Source organism: Lissotriton vulgaris, chromosome 4_1 (genome assembly GCF_964263255.1).
Source record: "Lissotriton vulgaris chromosome 4_1, aLisVul1.2, whole genome shotgun sequence".
Taxonomy (NCBI): Eukaryota; Metazoa; Chordata; class Amphibia; order Caudata; family Salamandridae; genus Lissotriton; species Lissotriton vulgaris.
The window spans coordinates 554,598,239-554,616,188 of record NC_141691.1 but is presented as its reverse complement, the minus strand read 5'-3'; the positions used below and the strand labels follow the sequence as shown (position 1 = coordinate 554,616,188).

Below are 17,950 nucleotides of genomic sequence, written 5' to 3'. Positions count from 1 at the left end.
CTGGGTGGGAGATCTCAGACCCCAAGTGGGGCAAGGCCCTCAACACACCTGGCCATTAACGACAGTCTTCAGTGATGCTGCAGGCATTTGCGTGTCACAGAGACTAAGGTATTAGACCTAGGCTGAAGCCAATGCAATTGGATGGGATAGGATCCAAAGGTAACTGAATGGTCCAGATGAAAAAACGTGTTCAGGATATTACAAATTCGGAGCCCACTTGGTGCACAGCCGAACCGGAGCACGGAAAAAAGAATCTAACATGGTGCTGGTGCCAATGCCAAATGTACACCAAGAAGATAAGTCACACCACAGCTCATGACTCAAGAGACTTTTTAGACCAAATACAACTTCCAAGGGTCAGAGCCCAACACTAGATGACATAGGAGCATACAAAGTAATTCTATCTACAGACACACATGCTACAGAAATTGTGTTATTTACTTATTAACAATTATGTGGGTGGCTTGCCAAGCCAAGATGGTGGACGCACTCTAAGAGTGCTCCTGGACCCTTCCACCATCCGCCTGCAATCCTTACCTTAAACGGGCCATCGGGACCTGAAATTTGCTGCTCAGCCGGCGCAGTACTCTGGGCGGAGCAACCGGGAGTGCAGAACATCATCCCGGGTCCTCCTGCTGCAGTGGGCCGGCCCGCCGTATCCCGTGGACAAGATGGCTAAGTGTGACACTGGCAGACTCTTGGAGTGCTCCGCTAGACACGACATCTGATCCTCGTGAGCTGGGGGTCTCCTCGGGGACGGCATCCTGACCGAGAGCGGCTTGCCGCCTTTGGTGGTGCTGGACTCCTTCTTTCTGCCCCCTGGGTCTTGTGCCGGTGCTGAAGGTGGTGGGCCTTAAGTGGGGCGATCCGGCGGCCTCCATCAGAGGTGAGGGACTGCTTGGGCCCTGGTCCTCCGGCGGCACGGCCGCGTTGCCACTTGATGTGTCGGGCGGCGGGGGCAGGGGACGGAGACTGCCACGCCCCGTCCACCATTGTGAACCGCTGGGACCCCGGAGCAAGGCAGTGGAGAGCATCGGTGTGGGCGAATCCCAGTGGCGGTGAACCCGGCCGTGCCTTGGCCCCCTCCGGCGGAGAGGCCGTGAGATCGGCTGCCATATCGGGCGGCAGGGACCGTGGAGTGAGGCGGTGGGTCCCGGTGCAAAGAGAGGAGCTGCTGACAGCCACTGGACTGAGGAGTGGCGAGCAACCGAGCGGGTGAGTCCTGGCAGCGGTGGGGTCCAGGGACAGTTAATCTGGGGCCCTCCCGTACGCGCAGGAGGCCGGTTTCGGTAGGGACCCGTCAATAACTCTCTCCAGGACCACACGTTGCAGAGGCCGGCTTCCCCCTCCGGGCCGGTGGGAGCCTTGAAACTAAGCTTTTGGCCCCGTTGTGGCCCTGGGCTGAGGGTAGCCGCGAGCTCATCATCGGCCGCAAAACCGAGCAGCGGGTAGCCCGTAACTAATACCTTCCTGCCTGGTTGGCCACGGGATGGCTGCCCTTGGCCTGGTATCTTTGCTAGAGCGGGCACGGAGGAAGGTTTTCCCTGTCCGTGTACCACGTCCTGGCCCCCCCAGGCCACATCAACAACTGGGGACCTGCAGCTGGGGCCATCGGCCGCGGACACCGATGGGCGCCCATCTGCTTGTGGGGGCCTACACTGGGGGGTACACGCCTTGCCCCAGAGGTCACCACGCTGGGCTGAGGCTCTAGAGCGACAGCCCCCCTCTCCCGCGCCACTGCACTCGGGAATCGTGGCGCCAGGGGATGGGGCTGCCTGTCCCCTCTCCTATTGCCGCCTGAGTTGAATTGTTTGTGGCCTTGACTGACTGGGTCCTGCCTGCGGCCCTGGGCCTAGACTTTCTCCTTCCATCCCACCCTCGCCTCCCTCTAGAGCCAGTTTGTCCAGGGCGACGGAGCCGGCCGCACCCATCAGTGGAGGCGGTTTGGTCCGGGCCGGGCCCTTCTGCCTGATATTCTCCCTTGGAAGCGGGCGCAACCGGGGTAGCCGCAGAGCAGGAGCATCCGCCTTTTACGGACTGGTCTACTATCCTGCAAGCCATCCACGCCTTGCAGACCTCGGTGGAGGCAAGATTGCAGAGGTGCGAGTGGACATGACTTATCTGGCAAGATCTCCGTAACGCCACTGCCTGGATCAAGGAGACTGAAACCTGTATTTCCACCATGGAGGATGATGTACAGCATCTCAAGGGGCAGGTGGCCCGTCTTCAGTCGCATACTCAGGAGTTGCACCACTAGGCAGAGGACGCAGAGAACAGGTCCCAGCGCAACAATCTCCGCCTGGCCGGCTTCCTGGAGAGGACGGAGCAGGGCCGCAGAGCAGACTTTCTGGAGCAACGGCTGTGATCAGGGGTTCCCGAAGGTTCCCTTTCTACATGGTTTGCGATTGAGAGGGCCCACCTGTCCCAGGCTTCTAAGACGCCGCCGGGTGCGGCCCCCCGACCAATCGTAATGTGGGTTCTTAATTTTAAAGACCGGGACGCCAGCCTGTCTGAAGCCCGTAAACAGCAGCAGCTGCTCTATGAAAATCGCGTTATCATGATTTTCCCGAACTACACCCGCGAGGTCAGAGTCTGCGCCGCTCCTACGACTAAGTTAAACAAAAATTGCGGGCAATCAATATCCAGTATCTGCTCCTTTTCCCGGCTCGCCTGCGAGTGTTGTTCGCCAACAACACTTTGTTCTTTGATACCCCAGCAGAGGCCTGGACCTGGGCGACGGAGGAACGCCTGTTACGCACTGATGACCGAGCTCCACTTCTGAGGGAGCGGGGGGGGGATTTCGCACGGGTGGGCCCACTCGCCTCACGCTCCCCGGCCTCAACGCAACCGCTTCTGCAGGCGCCGTGGACAGAGACGGACCAGTTCGGACTCTCCACCGGGACGCTCCCGTCAACCAATACTGCTCTCTGACGAACCTTCAACAGGGATGCGCTCAGGCTCATACGACCACTTGCACCATGGAGGTGCTTTGCTCCGACCCTGCTTGCAGGATCTCGAAGACACAGACCTCTCATGCAGCCCGATGATCTTGAAAGACCCGACTTGAACTCATCTCTGCCTGCCGGGCCAGGCTCCGCAGCCGGAGAACGTGCCCGGTCTTAACACATTCCTTTTCTTCCTGATGGACTAGTTTATGCGCATCCTGAAATGAGGAGGGGTTCCCCACGCGTTCCCATTCCCAAGCATTTGTTTGGTTGTTTACTCACTGATTTGTTATTAGGGTGACAGATGCTTCTGTTCCTGAAGTGTAGGGTGGGGAGTAGGGGTGGGGGTGGGGATGGGGATGGTAGGTGGGACCGTTGTCCCGAGTTCTTTCTTCAATTTTGTGTTTTTTGATTTTTAGTTCTGTCGGACCAGCCCTCACAAAGCACCCTGGGATGCACCCGATAAGACAAGCAGATCGGACCTCCCCTTTCGGACTGGTTATCCCACTGCCATACAAAACATGTCTGACACACCTCTACTAAGAATACCCCTGCGCATCATGTTCAGGAACGTTAATGGCCTCTTGGACCGCTTTAAATGCATGGATGTCCTCAGATATGCACAGCGCCTAGGAGCAGACATCTTACTCTTACAAGAAACTCACCTGCTGGGTAATCACTGCCCCTTTTTAACGTGTTATGGCTATGACAGAGAGTGGCATTCGATGTTTACTTGGGATTCCCGAGGGGTGGCGATCCTGGTGAAACACACCCTCCCCCTTGTGACTGTCCAGACGACTCTTGATGCCCAGGGCACTTTCGTAGCCCTTAGTGGCACACTAAATGGTAACCCGCTTAATTTGGTGTCCCTTTACTCTCCTCCCTCGATGCTGACGACCCTAGCTAAGTCTGTTGACCTCCTGGCGTCCCTGCCCCTGGGTCCCAGATTCCTTGGGGGAGACTTTAACGCAGTCTCATCACCCGGCCTAGACACGACCGCAACCCCGTCCCCTAGTAGAATCGCACAAGCAAAACAGATGAGGACTTGGTCCACATCACTGGGTCTACATGACGCCTGGCGAGTATGGCACCCACACTCTAAACAATTTACATATACCTCGCATTGACGCCATCTTCATCCCATCGATGGACTGCCTTCTGATTCAGGACATCTCGCTTCTTCCAAGAGGTATCTCTGACCACTCCCTGGTGATGAACCGTACAGGTCCCCCCCACCCCACCTCTATCCGGCAAACATGAAGGTTAAATGCCTGGTTCCTTCAGGACAAGGATTTTTGGAGGGTGGTGGGGCGAGAACAGTACTTTCTCTCCAACAAAGGATCTGTGTCCTCCCCAGGCATCCTGTGGGAGGCGGGCAAGGTCACGATTAGGGGGGGTCGCCAAGGGCCAACTCAAGCTCCAACAACAAACCAAAATGGAACAAATTACTTTGCGGGAGGCGCGGGCCCTGCGCCTTGAACGTACCTCGGCCCGATCCCCAGATGCTTCCTATACGAGACATCTAACCAGGCTCCGTTCACAGATCAAACAGCTGTCGCTGGATGCGGCCAAGCTTCTTTGGCGCTCCTCCGTAACCAGGTTTTATGGGTGGGGTGATAAGTATGGTTCACTCCTTCACTGCCTTGCTGCGTACCCAAGGGCGAACCGTATAATTCCTGAGATAGCAGAGATTGTTCAATGTGCCATGCCCCAGTGGAGATGGCGCAGGCCTTTGCCACCTACTTTCGCCGAATATATGAGGCTCGAGCCCCAACCCTGTCCCTTGTGGACTTGATGGATGTGGAGGGCGGCTGCCTTCAGAGTGTAGACGCCACTATTCAAGCCGATCTAGACCGCCCCATCACCCGTGAGGAGATTGGAGAAGCAATCGCTCTAGTTTCCACCGGCAAGACACCGGGTTGAGATGGTCTTCCTCAAGAATATTATGCTCACTATAGGGACGTTCTCATCCCTCACCTTGCTGAATTGTTTCAAGAAGCTGTGGTGAAAGGCTCCTTCCCTCAGAAGACGGATAAAGCCAACATTGTGGTCCTTCTGAAATCCAAGCCCCCCTCGCCACAGTGCGCAGATTATCGCCCCATCTCCCTCATTAACACTGAGGTCAACGTGTTCATCACAATCCTTGCCCAGCGACTCAAACCCCACCTGTCTACGTTGGTCCACCGCGATCAATGTGGGTTTATGCCCTTACGCGGCACCCAACACTGTCTTCACAGACTGCATTCTGCCATGGCCCATCGCCACCTCCTCACCCCGTATCTGGCGCTTCCCCTGGTGGACTTTGAGAAGGCCTTCGATTCAGTGGATTAAGGGTTCCTTTGGGACGTTCTTGACATAATGGGACTCGGTCCCCGCTTTTGGGCAATGGTCAAGGTTCTATACACCCTCCCGAGGGCTTGTGTCCTGGTAAATGGAGTTCTGTCGGAGCCCTTCTCAGTCTGCATGGGGACGCGGCAGGGTTGTCCCCTTTCCCCCCTGCTGATGGAGCCCTTGGTGTCCCTGATGCGGTCATGCGACCGGATGCAGGGATGGGAATGGCCCGCGCCGAACCAGATAAAATCACCCTTTAGGCAGACGGCATGCTCCTCCATTTAGCAGACCCCGCCCGGTCCGGCCCACACTGTCTTCGCATGTTACAATCCTTCGAACGGGCCTCGGGACTCCGCGTGAATCCCAACAAATCAGTCCTGGTTCCCCTTCACCTCTCCGTGAATGTTTCGACCGGCAATCGGATATACCCCTACGCCGTCAATCCATCAAATACCTGGGGATCTGGGTGACCTTACTACCGGAGCTTAGCTGGGCCCTCAATATCACTCCACTGGTGAAACGAGCGAAGGCGGCCCTCCAGAAGTGGCAGTCGCTGTCCCTTAACCCTATGGGGAAGGTGTCTCTTTTTAAGATGATGGTGCTTCCCCGCTTCCTTTACATGCTTCACAACACCCCCATGTGTTTTCCCAGGACCTGGTTCCGCGAGCTCGATGGCATGGCCAGAAAGTTCTTATGGGGGAGAGGAAGGCCCAGACTGGCGCTCAGTACTTGCAGGATCCTCTCGTTCGATGGGGGTTTGGGGGATGACTCACCTTTATTTATACTATCTAACCACACGACTTCTCTCCATACATGACTGGTTCAACAGGGGTGGTCCGATCCGGCTTACAGGCTCGAGCTGGAGGAGCTGGGCCTCACCAGAATCCAGTCCTTTCTGTATGGGACCCCGATTCCTTCCTGTATGCCGGAGGTGACGCGCTAGGTGTCACTGGCCTGGCGTGCGGCATTGTGGCATACCAAATAGACACACACACACACACTGACCCATTGTAAACCCCTGTGGCACGGGACCTGGCTCAAAGAAGTGAACAAGCTTCTGGGCTTTGGGGCTGGGGACCTCATAGGTATTACACAATTGGGTGACATATGAGTGGGGGATCACATGCGCTCCTTCGAGGATCTGCTAACCAGATACTCGCTGCACCACTCGCAATTCTTTAGATACCTATAACTACGACATGCCCTACGCTCAAACCTCACAACAGGTACACGGCTACAGGATCACAGTCCGCCTGACGCCCAGATTATGTTTGGGGACCTGGGAAAAGGTGACATTTCCCGCATTTACTGTGCACTGATCAAATACACACCGACTTCCCTGGACCGACTGCGGGCACAATGGGAGGAATGGGTAAGCCCCTTGGAACAGGAGGACTGGTGTGACACTCTTATGACCCCCAGAATAGTCACCGCATCCGCCAGACAGCGCTTGGTGCAGCTCTATTATTAACATGCTGCATACCTCACCCAGGTACGCCTTCATCGGGCAGGGCTTAGTCCGTCTTCAGTCTGTACTAGGTGTGGCCATGACCCCGCAGACTTCCTTCACATGGTTTGGGCCTGGAGGAACGTTGAGGAAGAACTAACCAAGGTCCTAAGGTGGGGGTTCCCCATGACCCTAAGCACATGATCCTGGGCATCATTGATGGGTTGGACAAGTCTCGTAACGAGAAATTGCTTTTCTCTACAGCTATGGTGGTAGCTAAAAGAGACATTGCGGCCTCCTGGAGATGCCCTGAACCCCCAAGTGTGGGGCGATGGCAGACTGGGGTGGATTGGTGCGCCACACAGGAGAAAGTCATGTATGGGGAACGTGGGTGCCCCAAGAAATATCGTACAGTCGGGGGGGGGGGGGAGGGGGGGGGGGGGGGGTCTTGTCATAAGGGGATTGGCCGATTCCATCCCATTTTGTTTTTATTCCCGTCTGTACATTGGGTAACGAGAACTTGTGCATGTAATCCTAGGCTATTAAGATATGGTGCTGAATGGCTAGTGTATTACTTTTGTAAACCAATAAAAATGTGTTTATCAAAAAAACTTATGTGGAGAGTCGGCCAAGGAGGATTGGAAATTTGTGAAAGTAGATATATGCACCCTAATATTTTAATCAAAAAGGACACAAATACAAATCTTGCTCAGAAGTACAGATATTACAAAGCAGCCTGTCTGCCAAAAAATAAACCAGACCCCAAGTCTGATTCATCAACTGCATTCAAGAAAAAGGTATGCATTGCTTCCTCAGTAAAAACATGTTTTAAGTTGATACTGCTCTTAGGTCCTACTATTGATCCGAAACTGCAGTTGAACAAAACGTTGAAGACCATTTAAGACAGAACTGTGGGCTTTGTCAAGATTTCTTTTAGGCCTGCCTTAGAAACAACCTTAGCGATCTCCATCAGCCTAGTCTTTCCCTAAAACATCATCATAATATATACACATTAGTACATACATACAGAGGCTTCTTTCGGTCCCCTGTCTTTACTTAATGATTTGCTCATTCACATTTTTTCCACCCACCACAGTATACATCATTAGACGATTAGTCAACCCACTCAGTGCTTAATTTGTAAAAAATAAATAAGTGGCAGGGCCCACATCATGAGGCCACCACAGCTTGCACCACCCATTTGTCCTGACAACGCTGCCAATGACAGTGCCAACACAACTACTTACCGTCAAACTCCTACAAAAGTGACACCTCAGTCAGACTATTCTTTGTCAGACTCTTGTTTGAGCCCTACTCTTTTCAACATCTATGTGGCACCCCTGGCAAGAGTGATGCGTAAGAACGGTTTCATCCCCGTGTCATATGCTGATGACACGCAGCTCCTCTTCCCGTTCAAAACTATCTCCGCTGAAGTGAAGAGCTCTTTCTCAGCTGGTATTAAGGCAGTGGCACAATGGATGTCGGCCAACTGCCTTCAATGCAATGTCAGTAAAACTGAGGTTATGTTGTTTGGGGAAGCTAAATTGCTTTGGTCCCAGGACTGGTGGCCCAGCGACTTGGGTGTTGTTCCCGAACCCAAGTCGATTGTAAAGAACTTAGGGGTCCGTCTGGATCAAGATCTGACACTCAAGCAGCATGTTAATTATATCTCAGGTATATGCTTTCACACCATCAGCCTACTGCGCAAGGTTTTTCCTCTTCTGCCTGAAACAGGTGAGGAGAACTCTAGTCCAGGCACTTGTTCTAAGCAGGATCGATTACTGTAATGGTCTACTGCTTGCTGCCAATGAAGGGGTATTGGATAGACTACAAGTCATCCAGAATACTGCGGCCCGCTTGGTTCTTAATGCCCCTCCTAGAACTGCCTCCAAACCCCTTCTTGACCAATTACACTGGCTTTCTGTCCGGCAGAGAACAAAATTTAAAACATGTTGCCTGATTCACAAGCGCCTAAATGCCCAAGGACCTGCTTATTTGAAAAAGAAATGTGTCCTTTACACCCCCACTCGATCTCTTAGGTCCAGTAATGATCTTCTTTTGCAGGTACCACGGGCTAAGAAAGCCAGACACGGAAGCAAGGCACTTTCCATAGCAGGACCTACTCTCTGGAATAAACTCCCTCTGTCACTCAAACAATGCACAGACCATCTAAAATTTCGGAAACAATTGAAAACAATACTGTTTAAAAATGAAATTTAGCTTCCACCCACATTTATTTCTTGGTGTTCTACAGGTGTCAAAGCGCAGAGATACTCCACTGAGAGTTGATTCCAGCGCTATACAAACCAATAAATAAATAAATAAATAAATTCCATGCCCCAATAGCTATAGTAATAGCCTAGGATGTAGGTATTAGTCATTTTAAACGAATATTATATTGATAAACTGTTATTGTACTGATCTGTAAATTAGACAAACAGAGCCACCATATGGCAGAATGTCATAATTGTCGGTGTTGAAAATGAATTGCCGGCGTCGAGCACCGGAAACAACAGGCTTAAATTAAGCACTGAAATTCATACACCTGCTGCATTTCACTGAGAGTAATGTTTTGCCGCATCACCGGTGCTCAGCTCCCTGAAAGGAAGGGCACTTAACTGCCGGGACTGATGTGCCCGAGCTGCTAAGCCACTCCTTTCAGTTAATATTTTTGCTATTTCTTTTTCACTTTGTGTATATTTGCAAACAATCTATTGTACACTTAAAATGCGTGGCTGTGCCAATGCTTGTTTAGTGAATGTTACCAAACCTCACATTTAATGAGCATGCCTCCTTGAGGAGGAAGGGATTGAAAAAGGTGTCTCGATCATTTCCAGAATGTAGAGGCAAGAAAGGTATCATTTAACAGACGTCGCTGCTGTAGGGTTACAACAATTCAGAGAATTTATTCCTACTGCTAAGAGTTTATTAATTTAAGATTTTCCACCTTCAATATAATCTGAAACCACCTTATAATCTACAAGAACTAATGAAAACTAATGAAAACGAGGAAGGGGGCAAGGGGACAAAAGAGTGAAGGACTATTTTCAAACTGACATCTAATTGCAGTTTACAAGGCCCCGGTAGACTCCTAGGAGAGGATGCGGGATAATATGAACAAAATGTCCTAATTAACTTGCTATATGAAGTCTATTTCTCTTCTAAAGTCCAGAATATGCTATATCATTCTATGGATCTTTAACAATGTGTTTTTGAAATGGGCTGTAGCTTCATGCAAAATAGTTTAAAACGATTGGGAACACATCTATATTGGCACTTAAACAGGGGAATGATCAACGATCTGTAAACAGTAAAAACACTTAGACACTTTCGAACAGATGGCTGGGTGAAATGTGCGCAGAGTGACAATATGTAGTAATTGATAATAATCTTCAAGCTCAAAGGATAAGAAAATGGCCATCCACCATTCACAAAATAGTGTGAAAGAACATTCACCGCTATATACAAAAACTCTATAGTATATCCTGAGCTATATCACACAGTAGTAAACTTATGTATCAAATCAGAATCCACACTTAACTTTATTTACTTGGTCTCTTATCAAAACCTCTACTCCAGGTTTTATTGACAAGAGGTCTCAGAAAGGAGTATTAGCTGATTTTTAGAGTATTTGTGGATCTTCATAAATATATTATTAATGCTCGAGGGACAGTCATGAGTAAAAATTGAATTAATATTGTATATGGAAGCACAAACATCTAGAAGCATGCTTTAGAAAGACCAATAGACTGTCATAAAAATATCCATGCATCTCACTCTCTCTATTCATCTTTACATGGATAAGTCACATATTACACGGTTTAGATCCTTCCCATATTTCACTATATGTTAGAGGTAAACCCGTCTCAATGAGTACAGACTTTTATAAACCTTACAAAAAAACATACCTTTGTGCCTTCTCTCAAATTTGCAACCAGCTCCACAAAGTTGTCATATGCTGAAGCCAAGTTTTTCAACATTTCCTCTCTTGAATTTGCTTCACTGTTTGACTGCTTCATCTTTGAGAATTCTTGATGCGATACCTGAACAGAAAAGGAAGTTATTAGTACTGCTGTACAACACTTAGGTTGTCTGACCAGATCTTGTGCAAGATAGAAAATAGCAAATAGTTACATTTCAGCAAACTTTCTGAATTCAGCCATTCAGAGGTCAGGGGTTTGTAGCATGCTACATTATACAAATTCTAATGGGGCACAGAATTGCATGTATCATACTTGTTCTAGGCAATTATTAGGTGCAAAATAATATCTGTATAAATATTTATTAACAACAATGTTTTACATTTATTTTTGAGAAATATTTTCCAATATTTCTCTACCAGAAGCAAAAGTTTTTACACTTGATATCATCAGGACCTCCATTCTGTTTGCAAGTTGTTTCCATGCCAACTTTTAAATCGGATTTTAAAGATCTTGCTTGTGGTGTTCCTCAGGAGTCGGACTTCAGTCCTCATTTTTCTTACATCCATGTAGTCCCCTTGGCTACTTTGATTCTACATCTTGGCATCAGTATTGATACTTAAGTTGCCAACACCCAGCTGATTACTCTGCTTAAGAGAAACTGCACAGCCATTCATAACCAATTTAAGGAATGAATGAAAGTCATTGTTTCCTGGACAGACTCTTCCTCTTTATGCTTTAACTTGGTCAAAACTGAACTCATTACTTTTGGGAATCTTCATTTCCTGTGGAAGGACTCCTGATGGCAGTCTTATTTAGATGCAAACTTTCACCTTCGATGACACCTTGACTATCCCTACCATATGCATGATGGCGGGACATTGTAAGGTTAAAGACAAATTAGCAAAAGTCCAAAACTGACTCGAAATTAAACTAAAAAAAAAAACGTCCCCTTCTCAAAAGAAGCAATTGCTATATCTCAACCCTACAATGTGTATGCAGTTGATAAATTGCTGGTGGGAATTCCGCAAGTAATCAGGATCGTGAAACAGGTAGTTGTAATGGTTTGGAAAGAAAGGAGTGAATAGATTAAGTCAAAGGCGTCAAATATCTGAAACTAAAAATGATAAAAGATGTAGAAATGCAGTTTAATGACTTTGAGGAAAAGGTGAGCAACACGCAAATTCAAGATAATCTGTGCACCAAAGCACTTCTCTAGCTGCTACATCTATATAAGAAGCTTATGGACGGCAGGAAGATGCTGATACTTTGATGTAAGAGACTCCATTTGCATCTGCTGTATTTCAGAAAAAAGAGAAGTCAAACATTGGTGAGGTCTGTTGACTAACTCCTGCAAACAGTCCCTGATCTCCCAAAAGAAACAATTCAACGTCATCGGGGCTCACTAGATGTTAGTATCCTCAAAAATAAGACTACACTAAGTACTATACACTATCACAATGTGAAAATCAGACACTCACTTTTGTGGGACCAGCTCCCAACTGACGACAAGAACTTCAAATTCCTTTCCTGGTGAAACTGTGTATCAGTGTGATCAGGGAAGAGAAGGATTTTCACAACATTTTATAAGTAGTGCCTTTTTCGATAAATGGAGTGTTACACAGCATTGTTGCCTCAATAGATACTCCATACATCCTTTACGCATCACACTACCAACATCATTATATGTGACATATGGTTAGCAGATGACGTGCATAGAGTACAGATATAGAACGCTCAGGAATTCAGTGTTTATGAGCATTGTAACCTCCCAAAAGACGTACAACTAGTACCTGAAAAGTACAGTCCTCATTGCAGACATAAAACTCAAGAATGCAGACTGTTTAACAAGCCAAAACACATTGCACTCAATAGGACAAAATGGAATTAGGGTTTGAGGGGGCAACTATAGTGCCCCCCAGTTAATCCCTGCATTGTGTGGCAGGCACCATGAGGTGCCTGCCACATGATGCAGGGATATACAGTGACTCCCATTTCGCTATGGGGGCTTGTGCTGCGGCTGGTTTCCGACCGCCGCACAAGCTTGCATAGGGAAATGGGAGTCTGCGATCGCACCATGTGCGGTCGCATCGTAATTGCTGTTTCGGACCGCTGACCCGAGGTCGGTCAGTCTCGAAACGGCCGAGATGTCGGTCGGAGGAAACTCTGACCAACATCCTAATCTGCCTCTTACTACCTCCAAACTGAATTATCTGTGAATGTTATGCTTAGGAATAAAATGAACCAATTTACATCATATTTGCTTCACGTATTAATAATGCTGCTGTTGCAGAAAAGTCGGTCCTCCTGGCAGTTACCGAACAGCTGAGGGTTGCACAAGATCTGGGCAATACTACTGCCCTTAGTCTGCTGGATTTGAGTGCGGCCTTCGACACGGTCTCACACAGGATCCTGCTTAAACGTCTTGGGGAGATCGGAGTCGGGGGCGGCGCCCTGGATCGGTTTGTGTCATTTCTATCTGACCGATCCTTCCAGGTGCATGCCGCTCTGTACTCGTCCAGGAGACACCCTCTCAGCTGCGGGGTCCCCCAGGGCTCAGCTTTAAGCCCCACGTTATTCAATGTGTACGTCAGACCTCGGGCCATACTAGCAAGAGAACAGGATATCAAATTAACTTCCTATGCTGACGACACTCAGCTTATTTTTACTTTCTCCAACAACGCTGAGTCTGACCAAGCTAAATTTGGTGAAGATCTTCTGGCCATCGCCAACTGGCTATCTGATAATTGCCTACAACTTTATGCTTCCAAATCAGAGGTGCTCATAGTCAGTCGGAACCCACAGAAGTGGGCCGAGCACTGGTGGCCCTCCACACTGGGCCAGTCTCCGACTCCGAAGCAGGAAGTAAAATATCTAGGAGTCTTACTGGACAATGACCTGGCTTTGGACTCCCACGCAAAAAAAGTGGCAGGTACTTGCTATGGGCGCCTTCGCGCCCTCAGACCCATCCTGGGATTTTTTGAACCTTCAACCCGGCAGATAATAGTCCAGTCCATGGTCCTCTCACATCTGGACTATTGTAACGTTCTCTTTCTGGGCTCCAATCTGACTGTCATTAAAAGACTTCAGAGGGCTCAGAATGCTGCAGCTCGCACTCTGCTTACCCTGCCAAAACACTGCTCCGCATCACAGGCTCTCGTTCGGTTGCACTGGCTCCCTGTAAAACAGAGAATCCTATTTAAAACCCTATGTGTAGCTCACAAAATTTTACACGGACAGGGTCCTCATATCCTGAAGGGACTTTGCACCTTCTATACCCCGACGCGCGATCTTCGCTCTGCAGATCTCCATCTGGCCTGTACTACGAGGGTACGAAGAAGCAGAGCAGGAGAATGCGCATTTAAGCACAAGGCTCCACTACTTTGCAACTCTATCCCTCTACAAGCACGATCCACTATGCATCATCAGTGTTTCCGCAAGTTAATTAAAACTTGGCTATTCTCGTCAATCTAACCTGCAGTGCTGTGGAGGCCAGCATTACACCCCCTCTCCACTCGCAGCCACTCTGTCACGCATGTCTGTAAGCGCTGGGACGCCCCGTTGCTGGGGTAGCCATGCGCTATATAAAACAACTTAACATAACATAACATAAATGGGCTGCACACAAATCTGGAATACTTTGAGAAAACTGTAGAAAATCTGTGAATAATTTTTGAAGAGATGAAACAGTATTTGATTGGATGACAATCCATCCCATCCGCCCGACGGGCGCCCACCCCTGGTGTGCAGAGCCTTCTCTAAGACTTTCATTAACCCTTTCCATGCGGCCGCGATTCCCCTGGTGTGCTGTAAACAGCACGAACAGGGGCGGGCCGTGACGAACCCCAGCCGTCATCAGCACACGAGCACCGTAGTGCATGACGGCTGGGGTTCGTCATCAGCATGGAAGGGGTTAAGAGTCATTAAGTAAGATCAATGTGATCATTGTCAATGAAGCATTACAATTTCAACAAAAACAAGCAGGAGTGTTTCTGCTACTACCAACATGCAGCAGGTGCAGCCTTACGACCCACAAAGCGGGCTCCAGAGACTTAAAGCTAAAGCCCAAGCATTTGGATTATTTGAAACTGTATAAAACCTCTCCTGGGGTCACCAATTCACTAGCAGATTTAGGGCAACTTAAAAAAAAAAATATTTAAGTGCTTCTGTTGGGACTGCTGGCAGCCCCATCAAAATCTTCTTTATATTTGACAGCGCCACTGCCCTTCATGGGGAACCACAAGAAACCCATATGCAAATTTGGAAGGACTCCAGAGGATTCTGGAGTGCTCCTTCAGCCTCACCTTCTGCTGGCGTAGGAGCCGGCAGCTTTTTTGGTTCCCACTCATGTTCATACAGGATTGCCACTATGACAGTGTCCTCCCCACTCCTCACAAACCGAAGTAGCAGATGTAGCACACAGTGGTACTCACGGAGTGTCGCAGTGCCCATTAACCTTCTGCCCCCAGGCACTGAGAGCCCAGCAGACAGGCTATTACAAAAGCACAGCAATACTAGTCATTAGTTTTCCTTTCTGCACCGGTGCCGGGGAACTGGGGGCCCCCAGTAACAAAGACAACGCTGTAGAGGGGAATCACAAATGCTTTCCTCTTTTATATAAATCCTGTGCCAACCCCGAGGGTCTTGGTCCACCCCATGTGTTCAGGACACTTTATGAGTGAAGCAATGTGCATGCACAGTCCTAGTATTAGCTTCTTTCTGCATTTTCTCAGTGACTGGTCCACCACTTTGGACACCTTGGTGTCCTTTTGTTCCTTATGGGTTGCTATAGCCAACAGGAGAAGTTCAGGCATTCTGCTTCTCACAGCCATGACCCTGTGAATCAGGGGTTGTCCAACCTGCCCACTTATGTGGCCTTTCATTTTTAGGTCATGGCTGCGACAGCACATGTGCTCTCGCTTGCAAGAAATATTGTTCCCTACAAGGGGTTTATAGCCCATCCACTGCTTACGATTCGCTGGTTTCATTGACACTCTTGCTTCCTGCCTTGTAATTCGTCAGTGTGTGCCTGCTACACTTCCTCTTCTTTCGTGTGGCGCATGGACCAAGTACTGATTGCTTCATCTTGTCCTTCTGCTGCTCATGCTGTAATTACGGTACTATTCTTTTTATCTTCTTTAGTCGCGTCGCATCTTCATTCCCATCCCCATGTCAGTGTTACTTCATCCCTCCCACTCCCCACCCTCCGGTTATCCGCATTGCTTTTCCATCCCACAGACGTTGTCCGTGTTGCCTCTACCTGTTCACTCTCCTATTGTCCTTGTTGTCTCTCCTCTAACATCCCTATTGCCATTTCCCTGCCACCCTCACTCTCCCGTTGTCTATGTTGCCTCTTCCCTAGCACCCCTAACCCTCCAACTTTTATAGTGCTTTTTTGTTGTGTGGCTTCTTTCATCTGGCTCCACCTGTCCATGTTTGCTTCTTTCCCCCAATCCACCTCATTGTCAGATTTCCATCTTCCCTCCCACTCACCACCTTCTTGTTGTCCATGTTGGCTTTTTCCTCCCACCTCCACCCCTTCTGTTGTCTGTCTCCCCACCTGTCATAAGAAACAAATGTGCTATGATGAAGCCTGGGTTGGCTGCATCAAAGCAATTTTTTTTAAAGGTTCCCTCGACAAAGAGCTCTTTTTTTAGGACTTTAATAGCACTTTTTATGTGACCTTTAGCAATGCTGCACAGCAGCCCTGCTGCTCTACAACATGGCGATAAGACATTGGCAAAGCCAATAGCCCTCAAATAGACCTTGACTAGGCTTGCATTTCTTGGGTCCTATAATGGCTACCAGAACATATTCTCAATGTTGGGGCCAGCCAGGTAGAATCTGCCCATCCAATGGGCCAATCAGAGTATATGGACACACCAAGAGTCCAAATATCTCGAACTTTTTACCAGCTGTGACCTTTTCCTTTTCCTCCCCTCCCCAAGCGCCTCTTCGAATGATAATTTCTTTTAAACAGCAGAATGAATTTACACCAAATAATAAAAAACAAGATTTCGGAGTAAAGTTCTAGCTTTTTGTCAAATTTCCCAACACTGCACTAGACAGATCAGCAAACTTTCCATGAAGGGGGCAAAGAGTATGAACATTGGTTTGGAAAGTTTTGTGCAGATTCCTTGAATAGTGCCAAAGTTATTAAGGAAACTAAAAAGCCTTTCCTATAGAAACTCTTACTTAACTATAACTACACAGTGGCAATCGCTACGATGTAACGCACATATCCACACAGTAACCATGCAATATGGTATAATATTGCTTTCAATGATGAACTCCCCATAAAGTTCTCAAACACGAAAAATATATCTAAGAAATAAGCATTTGAAAAGACATCAGTTTTTTTTTTTAATAAATGGAATTTTTATTGATTTGAGAGTTTCTATTGATGGATCAATGGATTAATATAGAAGATATTTAATAGATGGATGAGGATGCACATGGGCAAATAACTGACTCCATTGCATGCATTTATCCATTCTAACCACGGATTACCACATCTGTCCACTTAACCATCATCAAGCACATGACAATCCAAGAATAAGCATCTAAACATGTAGAAAAAAGCCCAATCTAGTTAGACTGATATTGCACGTCATAAAAAAAGAACATATGCCATAGCAAAGTGTTTTCAAATCAAGATGTCTGCCTCAAAAAAATATCAACTACAAAGTGTTGGACTCGTAAAGTGCACCTATTCCTCTTGGAAATGGCATGTCTCCATCATGCCCCTTGCTTTGCTTGCCTTAATGCAAACCCATTTGTAAGGTTCAAATCAATGGAGCCCGAAATAAATAATGCGGTGAACCTGCACACAAATCAGCTAGGATCTGCCCCTTTAAAGATCTCCACACATGCTGTCCAAAGCACAATAAACAAATGCTTTGATTGGTGGCCCAAACTCAAACTAACTGTTCGCGAAAAACCACATATTTATGTCTTTCAGTAAGGGCACATTTCATATTCTTATTATTTGTGCCTTATTTAGAATATTCATGCTGCACGTACAGTCAACTGTTCTCCTGTTGGTCTATAAATCTTTGTGAAGTGTTACACAATGACAAAGCAAATGACAAGTCTTTAGAACAACTCCGGGTAACAAACTGACACAGCAAAGGTGGCACACTATTTACAAATATAGGGTAAAATATTTGTTGTACATTTACTGTATCATAGTTTCATTTATATTCCTGACGAAGCAGCAAAGAGCATTAGAAGACAAGTAGACTACATCATGGAGGAGGGTTTGTAAGATTGTTAACAGCGCTGGAGGTCTATGTGGGAAATGTTTT

At 48.0% G+C, this 17,950-nt stretch overlaps 1 protein-coding gene across 2 annotated transcripts in view; it reads right to left on the bottom strand.

The window, feature by feature from the left end:
* The window catches only part of PDCD6IP (programmed cell death 6 interacting protein), a 500,749-nt gene that overhangs the window by 158,751 nt on the left and 324,048 nt on the right, over positions 1-17,950 (bottom strand). For both annotated transcript variants that reach the window (XM_086964745.1, XM_086964744.1), the window contains exon 14: positions 10,632-10,766. In XM_086964745.1, coding sequence (XP_086820871.1) covers positions 10,632-10,766 — 135 coding nt within the window. The remainder of the gene's footprint in view (positions 1-10,631; positions 10,767-17,950) is intronic.